An 18,856-nucleotide genomic window follows, 5' to 3' on the forward strand; every position below is an offset into this window, starting at 1 on the left:
TATGAACACATTTAGTGCTATTGTCTTGAAGTCGAATGGATTTGGTGAGGAGTGAAACAGGACCGGCCTGAAGGTGAAGGTACCCATAGTAACACTGCCAGACTACACACACATCCAGAACTCTCATTTTTTTTTCTGTAACATGCCAGGGTGTTGGACTCATGGCACTCGCCTCAGGCTACAACCCTGGGCACCGTTACATTTATATGCCCCTTACAATTCAACAGAGAAATGGCTTTCGTGTTAGTGGTCACTCCCCTCAATCTTCTCTTATCACTTCAGTCACTCAGAGCCTCCTATTCTATGGATAAGACTTGGATTGGGTCATGTGGTGGTGATGGGTACAAGCACACATAAGGCAGACATTTTCATAGATTCCATAGAGGAGTGGATCTGCAGTGACCAAGCTGTTCAGAGTAACACGTCTCCTCCTCTTTGTGCATTGTTGGCTAAAGTACCATGTCTACTACAATGTCTTGAACACGGCCTTGTGGTTCTGGAGAGAACATGTCAGCCAGTGTCACCTATAATGCCACTCCTGGTACCATTGCTCATACATGTGACAATGCCTAATACACAAGCTCTTCTGATGACCCATGAGTACATTTCATGGCCTCAAAGGAGTGATGCCCCCTTGCCGTAGCTGTTCATTATTAAATAAAGTGAAACGTCTATAAAGACATAGTAACATTAAGGTTGAAGGAAGACTTTTAGTCCATCTAGTTAAACCCATAGCCTAACCTAACATGCCCTAACATGTTGATCCAAGAGTATGAAATACTAAGCCTAAATATCAGAGGAAGAGGCATGGAGCCCTGTGATTAGGAGAAACCAGGCAAGATGGTGACACTGCAGAGGAGACACCCCCGCAGGTCAGTGTGATTGCTCTAGGCTGTACTCACCCTTTGATTGAGGACTGTACCATTCAGGAAGGTCTGAACACACGACACGTTGCGGCAGCGCCCGCAGCATTGGGTCATGTCTCTTGGAGACTCATACAGCTGATTCTAAGATAGGAACAGTAAAGAGTTTTCATCTATTCTTAACTGATCAAACCAGGCAACATCACCCATCATACAAATGCACATGACAGTCCACAAGATCTGCCATTCCAGTCACAATATCATGGGTTTCCTGCAGCAGACAGACGGCCAGGTCACACAAAAGGCAATGCTTAGACTTTGCCTGGAGCTGCAGAAACCTGCTGTACACTATAAATACAGGGTATATGTTGTATCTTGTTTGAGATCTTGGATGATTATCGCAGGCACAGATTTTCTTGTAGGCGATGATTTTTTTTGCACAATTGTTCCAAGTATTTCCATCCAGCAGGATGCAATGACACACACAGAATCTTCAGATTCACTCACCGCTTCACACTTGGCCGCACAGTTCAAAGAGGAGACATTGATAAGGTGATATCTAGTGACCGGGTCAATGGCGGACGTACAATGTGAAGAGTGACACAATCCCTCCGCTGTGTGCTGGACCACGGTTTGCCCCGGACGCAGGATGCCATATTCTTTACTCAAGCAAACAGTGTCCTTCACTGCAGGAGAAACAGATGAGAGGTGAGAGAATCGCCCTACTGTGCCCACTCTGCCTCTTGGATGATCTAAGGCTCACACAAATAAACGTACAATCTTTCAAAAGTGGATAAAACACACTATTAATTAAATATGCATTAAAATATACTGAAAGTATGCTGATGGCTGCCAGAGAGGACGCATCTTGCTGCTCTCCTGATCTCCCTGACCATCCATCCTCAGATAAACTGGTCATCCTGATTGCAATCCCTCATTGGATCTGAGGAATCAGTAGAGCTTCACTTCAGGGAGAATGCAGCAGTTTTGGACTGGTACTTACTCATAGATCAGTGCTATGGCCCTCCTTTCTCTCAGCTCTTGGCCTGGCTCCTGAGCTGCTCCTGCCACCTGGTGAGTGACTGAATTTTGGAGGAGAGCGGTGAGTACAGGAGTGTTGTGGTTAACAAATATCGGGAGTCCTCCGGAATAGCTGGACGAAGTGACTCCATTACCATTGCACCCAACCGTCCCGGATTCAGTTGAACTGTCCTGATTTGAGGGCTCAGCCCTTGCCGTTGTTCTGACTTTTCACTATCTTCTTTTCTTCTCTCCATAGCTACACCTCGGTTGGTGTGCCTGGTATCTCTGATCTGCTCACACTTGCATTAATTTAATAAACAATTCTCTTTTATTCTCTGGGCTCCTCAGTACTCAAACCCTCGACCTCTTACATTGCAGACTGCAGCTACATCTACAAGCTATAGGCTGCACTGATCAGCCTGAGATGATTTGGTAATCTTAAACTGTATTGCAGACTCTGACTTCACAGGCAGATTAGTCGTATGTAGAAATACACTGCTAACTACAGATGTATCTCTATGTCCCTGTATTCTAGAGGTGAAGAAAACGTCAGATTTTTTTGTTCCTATAAAACTACTAAAAATAATGAAAAACAATTACAAACGTGATTTTATCTTTTTGGTGGAGTCTCCCAGGAATTGAACCCATTACCTGCATCATTGTAGGTAACAGCTAAACCTACGAGCCACAGGTTCCAGTGATGTCACTGGGAGAATGTTGTGTACTTGAAGCTACAGTGCAGGCTCTGAGCCCACAGTCAAATGACACTGGTACGTAGAGACATATCTGTACATAGTAGTGTATCTCAATGTCCTTGAATTCTAGAGGGAGAGTAAATGTGAGAATGTTTTCTTCTTATAACATTGTTAATATTTAATAAAAGAGATTAAAACAATTACCGTATGTCATTTTCTTATGTGTTTTAAAAAATATCACAAATCAGCAAATAACAGACATAGTTGATGTCCCTGTAATTGTAACGACCCGCACAACACAGCTATCACATTATTTACAATGATCAGTGAATTGTGTAAGAAAATGGAGTGATTGGGTTTTGTTTCTCCATTAAATCCATAAAAAATATAATAAAATGTAACACTGAGGCTATGTTCACACATACAGTTACGTCCATATATATTTGTACAGAGACAACGTTTTTCTAATTTTGGTTATAGACATTACCACAATGAATTTTAAACAAAACAATTCAGATGCAGTTGAAGTTCAGACTTTCAGCTTTCATTTGAGGGTATCCACATTAAAATTGGATGAAGGGTTTGGGGGTTTCAGCTCCTTAACATGTGCCACCCTGTTTTTAAAGGGACCAAAAGTAATTGGACAGATTCAATAATTTTAAAATGTTCATTTCTAGTACTTGGTTGAAAACCCTTTGTTGGCAATGACTGCCTTAAGTCTTGAACTCATGGACATCACCAGACACTGTGTTTCCTCCCTTTTGATGCTCAGCCAGGCCTTCACTGCAGTGGTTTTCAGTTGCTGTTTGTTTGTGGCCTTTCTGTCTGAAGTTTAGTCTTTAACCAGTGAAATGCTGCTCAATTGGGTTGAGATCAGGTGACTGACTTGGCCATTCAAGAATATTCCACTTCTTTGCTTTAATAAACTCCTGGGTTGCTTTGGCTTCATGTTTTGGGTCATTGTCCATCTGTAGTATGAAACGACGACCAATCAGTTTGGCTGCATTTGGCTGGATCTGAGCACACAGTATGGCGGCTCTGAAGACCTCAGAATTCATTCCTGTGTCACATCATCCATAAACACTAGTGACCCAGTGCCACTGGCAGCCATGCATGCCCAAGCCATCACACTGCCTCCGCCGTGGTTACAGATGATGTGGTATGCTTTGGATCATGAGCTGTACCACGCCTTCGCCATACTTTTCTCTTTCCATCATTCTGGTAGAGGTTGATCTTGGTTTCATCTGTCCAAAGAATGTTCTTCCAGACCTGTGCTGGCTTTTTTAGATGTTTTTAGCCTTTTTCTTCTTGATGCTTATGAGTGGCTGCACCGTGCAGTGAACCCTCTGTAGTTACTTTCATGCAGTCTTCTCTTTATGGTAGATTTGGATATTGATACGCCGACCTCCTGGAGAGTGTTGGTCACTTGGTTGGCTGTTGTGAAGAGGTTTCTCTTCACCATGGAGATTATTCTGCGATCATCCACCACTGTTGTCTTCCGTGGGCGCCCAGGTCTTTTTGCATTGATGAGTTCACCAGTGCTTTCTTTCTTTCTCAGGATGTACCAAACTGTAGATTTTGCCACTCCTAATAATGTAGCAATTTCTCGGATGGTTTTTTTTCTGTTTTCGCAGCTTAAGGATGGCTTGTTTCACCTGCACGGAGAGCTCCTTTACCGCATGTTTACTTCACAGCAAAACCTTCCAAATGCAAGCACCACACCTCAAATCAACTCCAGGCCTCTTATCTGCTTAATTGAGAATGACATAACGAAGGGATTGCCCACACCTGTCCATGAAATAGCCTTGGAGTCAATTGTCCAATTACTTTTGGTCCCTTTAAAAACAGGGTGGCACATGTTAAGGAGCTGAAACTCCTAAACCCTTCATCCAAATTTAATGTGGATCCCCTCAAATGAAAGCTGAAAGTCTGAACTTCAACTGCATCTGAATTGTTTTGTTTAAAATTCATTGTGGTAATGTCTATAACCAAAATGTTGTCTCTGTCCAAATATACTGTATATGGACGTAACTATAGGATGAATGCTGCATTTTTTTCAGCACATTTTCTGAAGGTATCCTCACCACATGATATAATAATCTTCTCTGATTATTGCATGGTTGCTGTGTTCTTTATGCCTTTCCCATTATTTGATGCCTTTTGGTACAGAAGTGAAGCAGCGTTTTTAATTTGGCTTTAATAGTCCTGAAAGGCTTTGATTCAGTACTTAAAAATGCAAATTTCTTTTTACATGCCTTTTTTTCCAGTTCTACACAAAAGCCTATAGATAAAAAATGCACAGTACAAGAGCAAGGGTGCCGTTCTCGTGAAATCAAATCCATTTTACTTGAGCATTTAGGCCGTGTTCATTTCTAGCATAATACCTGCATTTTTCCCTGAAGTTGGTTTCTGCTTTTATTAGTTAATTCAGAGAGACAGCTGACATTGTTACGGCATGTACAAGGATGGGACTAAGGAGAAATTGTCCCAATGTGATGAGCCCTGTCCTTCATCAGATATTGACTGTAAGGCCACATTCACACGTCAGCATTTTCCATCAGTATCTGTAGCCGAAACCAGCAGTGGGTGACAAATACAGAAGATGTTTCGATTAGACTTTTCCTCTGATTGTTCGTCTCTTAGTTACAAATACTAACGTAAAATACTGACCAAATACTGAAGGTGTGAACATGGCCTTATGCTGGTTATCCCCAAAGTTAATGCTGCGGATAACTCCTCCACTGCAGCCCTGCGCACCGATACATATCCCTCACAAGGGTCCACACCAAACCTCTTGCTGGTTGCAGATGATGGATTTCTAACTTCTCCTCAAGCGCAGCCTCAAAGATCCTCCTGCTCCTCTTCAAGCATTGACCATAAATTTCTGTCAGCTATTAACCCCTGCCAAGCCATGATGGTAACTAAAATTATGAACTCTGGGAGGTCTTTGTGATTTTGAAGCACGATCTACAGAAAATTAGGGAGCGCACATCACCGGCGGGGAACAGAATTTCAGATGTAGAGGATATTCAGAGGACTATGTAAGCTCAAATTGCAGAACTGAAGAAACAGATTAATAATTCCAATGAAAGAGAAGATGATCTTGAAAATCAGCTATCAAGAAATAACATCAGGATAGAAGACCTGCTGGAGAAAACTGAAGGGCTGATGCTTTTATTGAAAACTGGCTGAAAGCTCTGTTGAGTGTGAAGATCTTCTTGGCGTTCTTCACCATGGAGAGAGCAGATAGGCCATTATTGGCCCGACTATTGCATTACCGTGTGTGAGACAGTGACTGGTGTTGTTGTGAATGGCCAGTATGTGTTGCATAAGAGGAGGTCCTCTGCGCTGTAAGCTCAAAATGTTGATCTGGGACTTGTAGTTCCACAAGTGTTTGTTTACTTTATAATAGGGGGGCTTACAGGGTTAGTCAGAGAGCTGGGTGGGAATGACTAACCACACACCTCCCACCTATGGGGGTGGTTACAGCTACATAATGTGACTATGGTTTGGGTCACATGGTCTAAGTTGTAAGGTCTTCAAAGAGGTCAGGTCTGTGTTGGAAGCTCCGGGAATTGGAGACTTCCTGAAGAGCACATGGAGAGACCGTGGACCTGGATGGTCTGTGTTGGAAGCTCCTGAATAGCACGTAGTGAGTCCATGTAACTGGCAGAGTCTGTGACGGCACTCTATTGGGGGAGCTACCGTCCTTCTGAGGGTCTAGAACTGTCGGTTGGCCTGGTGGGCAAGTCATCATACGGGACAGTGATCCTAGTGAGGCAGTTTCCCTGAAAGCCAGGACTGACAAGGAGTCAGCGTAGGAAGCGGAGCTCCTGGAAGGTAACCTCAGACAAGGGGGGTTGTAAGAAACAGCAGAGAGGTTTATCTGCTACACGAACAGACTGGTGGTTATGATATGTTCATGGATGTAATGAAATGGACTTTACGTTATGCGGTTTATGCTGAGTAAATAAACCAAATAGACTTTTTGTGAGAAACTGTTCCTGTGTGCCGTAATCCCGTTGCCAAGCGAATGTCCCCTAACACACTCAGGGAGCGCTATCTCACACGTGGTAAAGATACCATACTCAGGGCTATCCGGCCGAAGGGTGAGGTGCTATACAACAACAGTGGAGTCTCCTTTTCAATTGCTGTCAGAAAACAACGTAAACAATTTGCCGATGTTCGTGCAAAGCTGCGAAAGAAGGGGTGTGAATACTCTGACATTCCCTGCAAAGCTAAGAGGAGTAGATGGGCAATCAACCTGGTTTCTCACATCTTCTACCAACATTATGGTGTGGGTTAAAGCTGCCCCTCATACACAATGCGTGAATGATTGAGGAGGGTGGGAGAGTTCCCACCATTCCTGCTTCTATACCTATGGATATGTGGACTCCTATTCATTCTAAAGAGATCCAGTGGGTGGATTGACCACGTCTATTGTACAAAATCCTAGTTACTCTAATGTTTTTTTTTACCTTAATTTCCAGGGTCACGGGGATTTGGGTCTTCAGCACATGTTTGCATGTACAGTATGTTCTCAGCTTTTGCTGAAAGAATGTAGTTCTACACTTAATTAGTGTTAGATAGGCTACGGGAGGAATAATATGATGATATTCCTTGTTGTTGAGGAGTGTTATTTTTGATAGTTATGCCTGGTTTTCTATATGATATGAGGTGTATTAGTTGTGCGTAAGGTGATTGCTTTGGTTGCTCGCCCAATTTTCCTCCTGTCCCTCACTCAGACTATGGTAATTTCTGGATCAGATATATTTTCGATGTTTTGAGATGATGACTCTTCCTGTGCTGAGCTGGAATGTGAGAAGGCTTAATTCCAAATGTATAAGTGCCTGGGTGATTTTAATGCAGCCACTGATGCCACTATTGACCATACAGGTTGTCCAGATATGGCTTCCAGAAATTTAAATGCCTGGTGTTCAGCTCTTCAATTAACTGAATTATGGAATTGGAAGTATGCCAAAAAAACAGGGGTTTTCTCATTATTCGGGTATACATAAGTCTTTTTCTAGGATAGATTTGTCCTATGTGTCTCCAGATATTCTATCCACAGTTTAAAATGTTAATGTGACACTGAGTCACTACTCACAGACAAGCCATAAGACAGTGTAGTCAGGAGATCTGAGGTCAAATACCAGGAGGGCTAATAGTACAGAGGACAAAATACTCGGAGAGTACGATAAGATATGGGGATAAGACAAATGGATAGTCAGAGGCCAAGTCTGGGGTCAGCTACCTGAGGTCAGAGGGCCCCAAGAGCAAAATGCATAATCCACAGGAGTAGACCCAACAAATCCTAGGTCCGGCAACAAGACCAGAGAATCATACACATAGCAAAGTACACACCTCACAGAACAAAGCTACAGCTGACAGAGACAAGAGGCAGAAAGTGGTTATTAATGGAGCACACTCGGACTGGGTTGCGGTTAGCAGTGGGGTACCACAGGGGTCAGTATTGGGCCCTCTTCTTTTTAACATATTTATTAATGACCTTGTAGGGGGCATTCAGAGTAGAATTTCAATATTTGCAGATGACACTAAACTCTGCAGGGTAATCAATACAGGGGAGGACAATTTTATATTACAGGATGATTTATGTAAACTAGAAGCTTGGGCTGATAAATGGCAAATGAGCTTTAATGGGGATAAATGTAAGGTCATGCACTTGGGTAGAAGTAGTAAGATGTATAACTATGTGCTTAATTCTAAAACTCTGGGCAAAACCGTCAATGAAAAAGACCTGGGTATATGGGTGGATGACAAACTCATATTCAGTGGCCAGTGTCAGGCAGCTGCTACAAAGGCAAATAAAATAATTGGATGTATTAAAAGAGGCATAGATGCTCATGAGGAGAACATAATTTTACCTCTATACAAGTCACTAGTTCGACCACACTTAGAATACTGTGCACAGTTCTGGTCTCCGGTGTATAAGAAAGACATAGCTGAACTGGAGCGGGTGCAGAGAAGAGCGACCAAGGTTATTAGAGGACTGGGGGTCTGCAATACCAAGATAGGTTATTACACTTGGGGCTATTTAGTTTGGAAAAACGAAGACTAAGGGGTGATCTTATTTTAATGTATAAATATATGAGGGGACAGTACAAAGACCTTTCTGATGATCTTTTTAATCATAGACCGGTGACAGGGACAAGGGGGCATCCTCTGCGTCTGGAGGAAAGAAGGTTTAAGCATAATAACAGACGCGGATTCTTTACTGTAAGAGCAGTGAGACTATGGAACTCTCTGCCGTATGATGTTGTAATGAGTGATTCATTAATTAAATTTAAGAGGGGACTGGATACCTTTCTGGAAAAGTATAATGTTACAGGGTATATACACTAGATTCTTTGATAAGGCATTGATCCAGGGAAGTAGTCTGATTGCCGTATGTGGAGTCGGGAAGGAATTTTTTTTCCCCATGGTGGAGTTACTCTTTGCCACATGGGTTTTTTTTGCCTTCCTCTGGATCAACATGTTAGGGCATGTTAGGCTATGGGTTGAACTAGATGGACTTACAGTCTTCCTTCAACCTTAATAACTATGTAACTATGTAACTATGTAACTAAATAGTCTGGGAATTGTTCTGAACATAAGACACCTGTATGAAGCCAAGCACGCCCCGGCCCTGGATGAGCGACTGGACTGTCACTCACCACACTGACAGCTCAACATGCCCATGACTCAGATTGGATGGTCAAACTGTCTATCACAATACTGACAACTCATCATACCCCTATTGGATGGCTGAGCTGCCACTCACCACACTGAGAGGAGGAATTGTGACAGTACTGCCTCTTCCAGGGGGGCCACTGCCCCCCCAGGGCTTCACAGGAAACCTAGAATGTAAGGCCCTGACCAGGTGATTAGCCTTCACATCTTGGCCTGGAACCAAGAATTTTTCCCACGGTCTGTAACCCTTCCAATAAATGGAGGGAATTTTGGACCTTTCGAGAATCCACAACTCTCTGCACCTCATACTCTAAACTGTCATTGACTGCAACCGGCGGGGATAAGGGTGACACCACCGAGGGACAAACTTCTTCAACAGGGATCTATTGAAGACATTACAGATGGAGGAAGCTTCAACCCAAAGGCCACCAGATTGACCACTTCCATAATCTCATAGGGACTGATACATTTCGGACCCAACTTTGCCAACGGTACATTAAGTTTAATGTTTCTGGATGACAGCCAAACCTTATCAACTACTTTAAAAATGGAAACCACCTAATGCCGTATATCAGCCTTCTGTTTTTGGTGAACTTGGGCCACCCAATATTCTTCTGAACCTCCTTCCAGAAATCTTCGAATTTCTGTATGGTGAACTCCACCCAGAACATATCCCGAAACACTCACCAAATGGAGATGAAAACTACAGAAACACGGTGAGGTTGAAGTGGGTTGATTGACCCGACTGTTAAAGGCAAACTCAGCCAGAGGTAGGGATGATACCAGTCCTGTTAAGTCACAAAAAATACCTCAAAATTTGCTCCAAAGATTTACTTTTTTCTATCTCATCGTTGGTTTCAGGGTGGTAGGCAGAGGAAAATGATAAGCCAATCCATATTTTCTTAAAAAAAAGCTCTCCAGAATTTGAAGACAAATTGTATTCCCCTCTCAGACCCAATATTAAGAGGAATTCCATGCAACATCAGCATGATGAAATCCATGGACAGATGAGTTAATGGTCTTTCCGGAATTGACAATGGAGCCAATTCCCCGGCCGACCGTCATGTCAAACTTAACAGCACACACAGACTTCACAAGTGGATACAAAATCTTTATTATCATTGCTTATAAACGGCCACCAAAATAGTCAGGAAATAGCTTTCTGTGTACCTGTGACCCCAGGATGACCACTCAAGACAGAATCATGAAACTCCTGTAATGAGCGCTGTTACAGAACCCCCCAGCACCAAGAATATGTTATGCAGTATATGTATGTATAATAGGTTCCATGTGAAATGCATCAGTCCACAGGCTGCGCCCCTGGACAAGATATTCTCCTTCTGACCTCCCCCACCTTTGTAATTCCCACAGTAAATATCGGCAGGCTCCGGCCACCTGCGGCTATTGTAATGTATGTCTGGCCTGCTGTTTTTCTATTGGCCTGCCCTCTGTATCTGTGTTATATATTCTGTGTGCTGTGAATAAAGTGTTGTTAGACTGGAAATACGTGGAGAAGCAGTGAGATTTTACATGCACCCATGTAACCAAGGAATTCCAGCCAGCGTCCTTCATTCAGAAGCCAGCCAAGGCAGAGTGGACCTCCTGAAACACGGGGTGATACCTAAAGAGGTACTACAGCACAGCAGACCCCGTTACAAGCGCAATCTTAAGTACACAGGTACAAATAGCTTGGACCCTGGAATGGCAAAGGGGGCCAATGACTGAGTTTTACAGAACTCCGCTTTCAACTCTGAGAATACCACAGAAAATCCAATGCTCTTAGGGAGAATGGAGGTTCTGGAGGCTAAACTGAATCAAAACTGCATGACTGTGTCAGCTTTCACATTCTTGGACCCCGGCCTGAATGTTATAGAGAACTTGAATCTGGAGAAAAATAAGGACTATCTGGTCTGTCTGGGAGTTAATTGTTAAGCTCATTCAATGCAAGCTAAATTCTTATGGTCTGTGACCACAGTGATTTGATAAATAGCCCCCTCCAAAAAATGCCTCCATACCTAAAAGGCTAATTTCACAGCGAGTAACTCACGATTATCAACATCATAATTTCTTTCAGCAGATGAAAATTTTTTTGAGAAAAATGCACATGGCTGCAAATTAGTCAGAGTTTTGGGCCCCTGAGATAAAACAGCCCTTACCCCAACCCCTGAAGTATCCATCTCCACAGTGAATTCTTCCTGAAGATTGCATTGGATTAGAACAGGAGCAGGCATAAAACATCTTTTCAAAAGCCCAATAGCATCTGGTGTCCAAACCTTAAGATTCGCCCTCTTACGTGTGAGGTCTGTGAAAACCCCTTAAAGGAAACCTTTCACCCCCAAAATCGAAGGTGAGCCAAGCCCACCAGCATCAGGGGCTTATCTATAGAATTCTGTAATGCTGTAGATAAGCCCCCGATGTATCCTGAAAGATAAGAAAAAGAGGTTAGATTATACTCATCCAGAGGTGGTCCCGTTACGATGGGCATCGCAGTCCGGTCCGGGGCCTCCCATCTTCTTACGATGACGTCCTCTTCTTGTCTTCATGCTGCGGCTCCGGCGCAGGCGTACTTTGTCTGCCCTGTTGAGGGCAGAGCAAAGTACTGCAGTGCACAGGAGCTGGGAAAGGTCAGAGAGGCCCAGCACCTGCGCACTGCAGTACTTTGCTCTGCTCTCAACAGGGCAAATAAAGTACACCTGCGCCGGAGCTGCAACGTGAATGTAAGAAGAGGACATCATCGTGAGAAGATGGGAGGCCCCGGACCGGACCGTGACGCCCATCGGACCGGACCACAGTGGGACCGCCCCTGGGTGAGTATAATCTAACCTTTTTTTCTCATCTTTCAGGATGCATCGGGGGCTTATCTACAGCATTACAGAATGCTGGAGATAAGCCCCTGATGCTGGTGAACTTAGCTCACCTTCGATTTTGGGGGTGACAGGTTCCCTTTAATGATTTTCCTATAATAGTTGGCAAATCCTAGAAAATGTTGCAACAATTTTAGTAACGAGGTTGAACCCAATCTATTATAGGTTGCACCTTCCCAAGATCCATTTTAAACCCATTAGCAGATAAAATGTATCCCAGAAATTAAAACTCCTGAATAGAAAAAATAAATTTCTCAATTTTTGCAAACAAAGAATTTTCTCTCAATCTTTGTAATACTACACGGACATGTTCCTGATTAGAAAAAAATAGAAAAAAAACTCCCTGACAAAGCGGTAGCGAAACGTGCCACGGAGTGGTATCAGCAGGGGCAGCGGTGTGTCATATCGGTTGGTATTTGTGGCTGGCTTATATACTTTGTTTTCTCTTCCATGTGCTTGCACTTCGCTTATGAGGGTTTTTGTTACACTGTAACTTTTCCAAGGATTTTCATTCTTGGTTTCACATATGTGAATTTCTCATACTTGTTATATATATATATATATATATATATATATATATATATATATATATATATACACACACACACACATATATATATATATATATATATATATATATATATATATATATATATATATATATATAGTAGCGTTTCACCCTCTACGGGTCTCGGGGATACTCGCTTGGCAGCAGGATAAACACTTCAGGCACGATATCTCACACATATCAGTCTTTATGGTTTATCCAAACTCCGCATAAACCAGACAGGGTACAGTCGATTTCATTACAGCCATGAAACATTAGACAGTTCACGTAGCAGATAGGCTTCTCTGCTGTATATTAGAATCCCGTTGTCCGGGGTTACCTCTCAGAAGTTCCACTCCTTACACTGACTTCAGGTCAGTCCCAGGTCCTCAACACAGACCGTCCAGGTCTACGGTCTCCAGGTGCTTCCAGGACGACTCCACTCCCAGGAGTCTCCAACACCAACCGTCCGTGCTATGTCCAGCACGCAGGCTCTCCAGCCTGGAATGGTCTCTGTGTGCTTCCAGGACGTCCCCACTTGGAGCCATCCAACACACAGGCCATTCTGCAGTGTCCTGCCAGGACACACGGAAGTGTGTCCACCCTGACAGACACTCACTCACTCACTCTTACCATGTGCTACACACACCTCCCTTACATAGGTGTAACCACACCCAGGTACCTGTCACATGGCTAGTCAGGTGAGCGTGACATCACCACAGGTCCTTACACACAAAACCATCTTACGTGTTCAGACACGCCTCTTTGGCTGGGTTTGTAGGTGACTGAACCCACCCATCTCTCCAATCACCTGGAAGCCTTCCCAATGTAAACAAATCCCTCAGCAGTAGATCTGCTTGAGCAAAACATACCCAGGCTTCCATCACAGGGCCACCCACCTCTGCGATACATACCATCCATCATTCACATGACCAGTCGCTATGCTACTATATATATATATATATATATATATATATATATATATATATATATATACATATATATACTAGATATGGTGGCCCGATTCTAACGCATCGGGTACTCTAGAATATGCGTGTCCACGTAGTATATTGCACAGCCCACATAGTACACTGCACAGCCCACGTATTATATTCCCCAGCCACGTAGTATATTGCCCACTGATGTAGTATATTGCCCAGCCACGTAGTATATAGCACAGAGACGTAGTATACAGCACAGAGCCACGTAGTATATTGCCCAGTTACGTAGTATACAGCACAGAGCCACGTAGTATATTGCCCAGTGATGCAGTATACAGCACAGAGCCTCATAGTATATTGCCCAGTTACGTAGTATATTGCTCAGCCACGTAGTATATTGCCCAGCCACGTAGTATATTGCCCAGTTACGTAGTATACAGCAGAGCCACGTAGTATATTGCCCAGTTACGTAGTATATTGTCCAGTGACGTAGTATACAGCACAGAGCCACGTAGTATATTTCCCAGCCACGTAGTATATTGCCCAGTCACGTAGTATATTGCCCAGTTACGTAGTATATTGCCCAGTGACGTAGTATACAGCACAGAGCCACGTAGTATATTGCCCAGCCACGTAGTATATTGCCCAGTCACGTATATTGCCCAGTTACGTAGTATATTGCCCAGTGACGTAGTATACAGCACAGAGCCACGTAGTATATTGCCCAGTTATGTAGTATATTGCACAGCAGCGTAGTATACAGCACAGAGCCACTTAGTATATTGCCCAGCCACGTAGTATATTGGCCAGCTACGTAGTATATTGCCCAGTTACGTAGTATAATGCCCAGTGACATAGTATACAGCACAGAGCCACGTAGTATATTGCCCAGTTACGTAGTATACAGCACAGAGCCACGTAGTATATTGCCCAGTGACGCAGTATACAGCACAGAGCCACATAGTATATTGCCCAGTTACGTAGTATATTGCTCAGCCACATAGTATATTGCCCAGCCACGTAGTATATTGCCCAGTTACGTAGTATACAGCAGAGCCACGTAGTATATTGCCCAGTTACGTAGTATATTGTCCAGTGACGTAGTATACAGCACAGAGCCACGTAGTATATTTCCCAGCCACGTAGTATATTGCCCAGTCACGTAGTATATTGCCCAGTTACGTAGTATATTGCCCAGCGACGTAGTATACAGCACAGAGCCACGTAGTATATTGCCCAGCCACGTAGTATATTGCCCAGTTACGTAGTATATTGCCCAGTGACGTAGTATACAGCACAGAGCCACGTAGTATATTGCCCAGTTATGTAGTATATTGCACAGCAGCGTAGTATACAGCACAGAGCCACTTAGTATATTGCCCAGCCACGTAGTATATTGGCCAGCTACGTAGTATATTGCCCAGTTACGTAGTATAATGCCCAGTGACATAGTATACAGCACAGAGCCACGTAGTATATTGCCCAGTTACGTAGTATACAGCACAGAGCCACGTAGTATATTGCCCAGTGACGCAGTATACAGCACAGAGCCACATAGTATATTGCCCAGTTACGTAGTATATTGCTCAGCCACGTAGTATATTGCCCAGCCACGTAGTATATTGCCCAGTTACGTAGTATATTGCCCAGTTACGTAGTATAATGCCCAGTGACATAGTATACAGCACAGAGCCACGTAGTATACAGCACAGAGCCACGTAGTATATTGCCCAGCCACGTATGTCACAGGTTAAAAAATAAACATATACTCACCTTCCGAGGGTACCCTTGTAGTTCTGCAGGCAGCAGCTTCCGGTCCCAGGGTGTGATGACGTCGCGGTCACATGACATGGCAGGTCCTTCTCGCAGACCATCCTTGCCACCGTAACCTGCCGCTTGCATGGACCGGTCACTGGAGCGTCGCGAGGAGCGGGAAAGGCGGCGGAAGGTGAGTATATAATGATTTTTTATTTTTTAATTATTTTTAACATTAGATGTTTTTACTATTGACGCTGCATAGGCTGCGTCAATAGTAAAAAACTTGGTCACACAGGGTTAATAGCGGCGGTAACAGAGTGAGAAATAACGCGGTCCGTTACCGCTGGCATTAACCCTGTGTGAGCCGAGACTGCGGGGAGTATGGAGCGGGCGCCGGCCACTGACTGCAGGGGAGTAGGGAGGGACTAATCGGACTGTGGCCGTCGCTGATTGGTCGCGGCAGCCATGACAGGCAGCTGGCGAGACCAATCAGCGACTTGGGTTCCATGACAGACAGAGGCTGCGACTAGGGTTGAGCGAAACGGATCGTTCATTTTCATAAGTCGCCGACTTTTGGCAAAGTCGGCGTCTCATGAAACCGAGCCGATCCCTGTGTGGGGTCTGCCATGCGGTACGCGACTTTCGCACCAAAGTCGCGTTTCAATGACGCTAAAAGCGCCATTTCTCAGCCAATGAAGGTGGACGCAGAGTGTGGGCAGCGTGATGACATAGATCTCAGTCCCCACCATCTTAGAGAAGGGCATTGCAGTGATTGGCTTGCTTTCTGCGGCGTCACAGGGGCTATAAAGGGGCGTTCCCGCCGACCGCCATCTTACTGCTGCTGATCTGAGCGTAGGGAGAGGTTGCTGCAGCTTCTTCGGAAGCAGGGATAGTGATAGGCAGGGTCCATAAAGCCACAAACCGCTTGTGCTGTAGCGATTTCCACTGTCCAATACCACCTTTTGTTTGCAGGACAGTGGAAGCTACATTTTTTTTTCTTCAGCGCTGTCGCTCATTGGGCTGCCCTAGAAGGCTCCCTGATAGCTGCGTTGCTTTGTGTGTGCGCCGCTGTGTAAACCAACTGCTTTTTTCAAAGCACAAATCCTGTTTTTCCTTCCTTTCTGCACAGCTATCTTGTGTGTTTGTCCACACTTTTGTGTGCAGCAGTCCTTTTCAGCTGCCTGCCATACTTTCCTGAGATAACTGCAGGGAGATAAATATTGGCAAGTCTGCCTCCGTGCCATTGCTGTGTGTGGCATCTCTCTCTCATTGTGTGGCACCGAAAACACTGTGTAATACTTGTCCTTTTTTTTTTTTTTTTTTCTAAATTCTCCCTTTTCCCAAAAAAAAATTAGTGGGAGATAAATATTGTCAAGTCTGACTCCGTGCCATTGCTGTGTGTGGCATCTCTCTCTCATTGTGTGGCACTGAAAACACTGTGTAATACTTGGCCTTTTTTTTTTTTTTTCCTAAATTCTCCCTTTTCCAAAAAAAAATTAGTGGGAGATAAATATTGTCAAGTCTGCCTCCGTGCCATTGCTGTAAGTGGCATCTCTCTCTCATTGTGTGGCACCGAAAACACTGTGTAATACTTGGCCTTTTTTTTTTTTTTTTTTTTCTAAATTCTCCCCTTTCCCAAAAAAAAAATAGTGGGAGATAAATATTGTCAAGTCTGCCTCCGTGCCATTGCTGTGTGTGGCATCTCTCTCTCATTGTGTGGCACTGAAAACACTGTGTAATACTTGTCCTTTTTTTTTTTTTTTTCCTAAATTCTCCCTTTTCCCAAAAAAAAATTAGTGGGAGATAAATATTGTCAAGTCTGACTCCGTGCCATTGCTGTGTGTGGCATCTCTCTCTCATTGTGTGGCACTGAAAACACTGTGTAATACTTGTCCTTTTTTTTTTTCCCTAAATTCTCCCTTTTCCCCAAAAAAAATTAGTGGGAGATAAATATTGGCAAGTCTGCCTCCGTGCCATTGCTGTGTGTGGCATCTCTCTCTCATTGTGTGGCACCGAAAACACTGTGTAATACTGGGCCTTTTTTTTGGGTAAATTCTCCCAGAAAAAAAAAAAAAATAGTGGGAGATTAAGATTGGCATTTCTGCTTGAGTGCTGGGCCTGTGTGTGCCATCTGTCTCAAATTATTGGGCCACAGACAACCTAGTGTGTAACATTGGGCCTGATTTTCTGAGTGTCAGGCACCTATAAAGGTATATATATATCCTACAGAAGTTTGAGTTCACCTTATAAGTTGTTTTACAGTAACAAATAGTGTTACTTTGGTTACGTTTTGCAAGCAATGAGGAAGTCTAGTGGAAGAGGTCGTGGCCGTGGGCGGTCATTGTCAGCTGGTAATGATGGTAGTGGTGGTGGAGCATCAGGTGGTCGTGGTAAAAGCAGTACAGCACCTAAGTCTCGAGTTGTTGAGCCAGGTTCCTTGTCTGGCTACACAAGGCCTCGAACGCTCTCTTTTCTGGGAGTAGGAAAACCACTTTTGAAGCCGGAGCAGCAGGAACAAGTATTGGCTTTCATTGCTGACTCTGCCTCTAGCTCTTTCGCCTCCTCCTCGGAAAGTGCCAAATGTCAGAGCAGTGCATCGTCAGTGGATGCTCCCGGTCAGGGACAAGTCGCTTCCTTGTCTTCTTCACCCAGAACAAGAGAGAAGGATGCGTCAGGAGACACAACAGGTTACTCCATGGAGCTCTTTACACATACCGTTCCTGGGTTAGACAGTGAAACAGTTAACAGGCCATGTCCATTAGAAGTTGAATCGGACATGGAGTGCACAGATGCACAGCCACAGCCAGATTACTATGCTGTTCCTTTGACTCAGACCAGAACATTGCCCTCGCAGTGTACTGAGGCAGAATCAAACCCAGCGGAGACTATGGTGCCCCGTCACGGACGCTATACCACCGGCTTACACGGTGACACAGACGAAATCGCACACGACATAGAAGAGGAGGTCATAGATGACCCAGTTGTGGACCCCGATTGGCAGCCATTGGGGGAACAGGGTGCAGGCGGCAGTAGTTCTGAAGCGGAGGAGGAGGAGCCGCAGCAGGCATCAACATCACAACAGGTTCCATCTACCGGGCCCGTATCTGGCCAAAAACGCGTGGCAAAACCAAAACCAGTTGGAGGACAGCGTGGCCATCCGGTTAAAGAAGCTCAGTCTGCAATGCCTGAAAAGGTATCCGATAGTAGAAAGAGTGCAGTCTGGCATTTTTTAAACAACATCCAAATGATCAGCGCAAAGTCATCTGTCAAAAATGCTCAACAACCTTAAGCAGAGGTCAGAATCTTAAAAGTCTAAATACAAGTTGCATGCATAGACATTTATCCACCATGCATTTGCAAGCCTGGACTAACTACCAAACGTCCCTAAAGGTTGCAGCACCCTCGGCCAATGAAGCTAGTCAGCAACGCTACATCCCTTCCCTCCCTGTAAGCCGACCATTTCCCACACCACCTG

The 18,856-nt window shown here is 44.2% G+C and overlaps 1 protein-coding gene across 1 annotated transcript in view; it reads right to left on the reverse strand.

Moving 5' to 3' along the window:
* OTOG (otogelin) overlaps window positions 1-18,856 on the reverse strand; it is a 1,016,637-nt gene that overhangs the window by 49,873 nt on the left and 947,908 nt on the right. Inside the window, exons 52-53 of the mRNA XM_077292284.1 lie at window positions 1,371-1,549; window positions 903-1,007 (exon numbers count right to left, since the gene is read on the reverse strand). Of these exons, the coding sequence (XP_077148399.1) occupies window positions 903-1,007; window positions 1,371-1,549 (284 nt within the window). The remainder of the gene's footprint in view (window positions 1-902; window positions 1,008-1,370; window positions 1,550-18,856) is intronic.

Source organism: Ranitomeya variabilis, chromosome 2, assembly GCF_051348905.1.
Source record: "Ranitomeya variabilis isolate aRanVar5 chromosome 2, aRanVar5.hap1, whole genome shotgun sequence".
NCBI lineage: Eukaryota > Metazoa > Chordata > Amphibia > Anura > Dendrobatidae > Ranitomeya > Ranitomeya variabilis.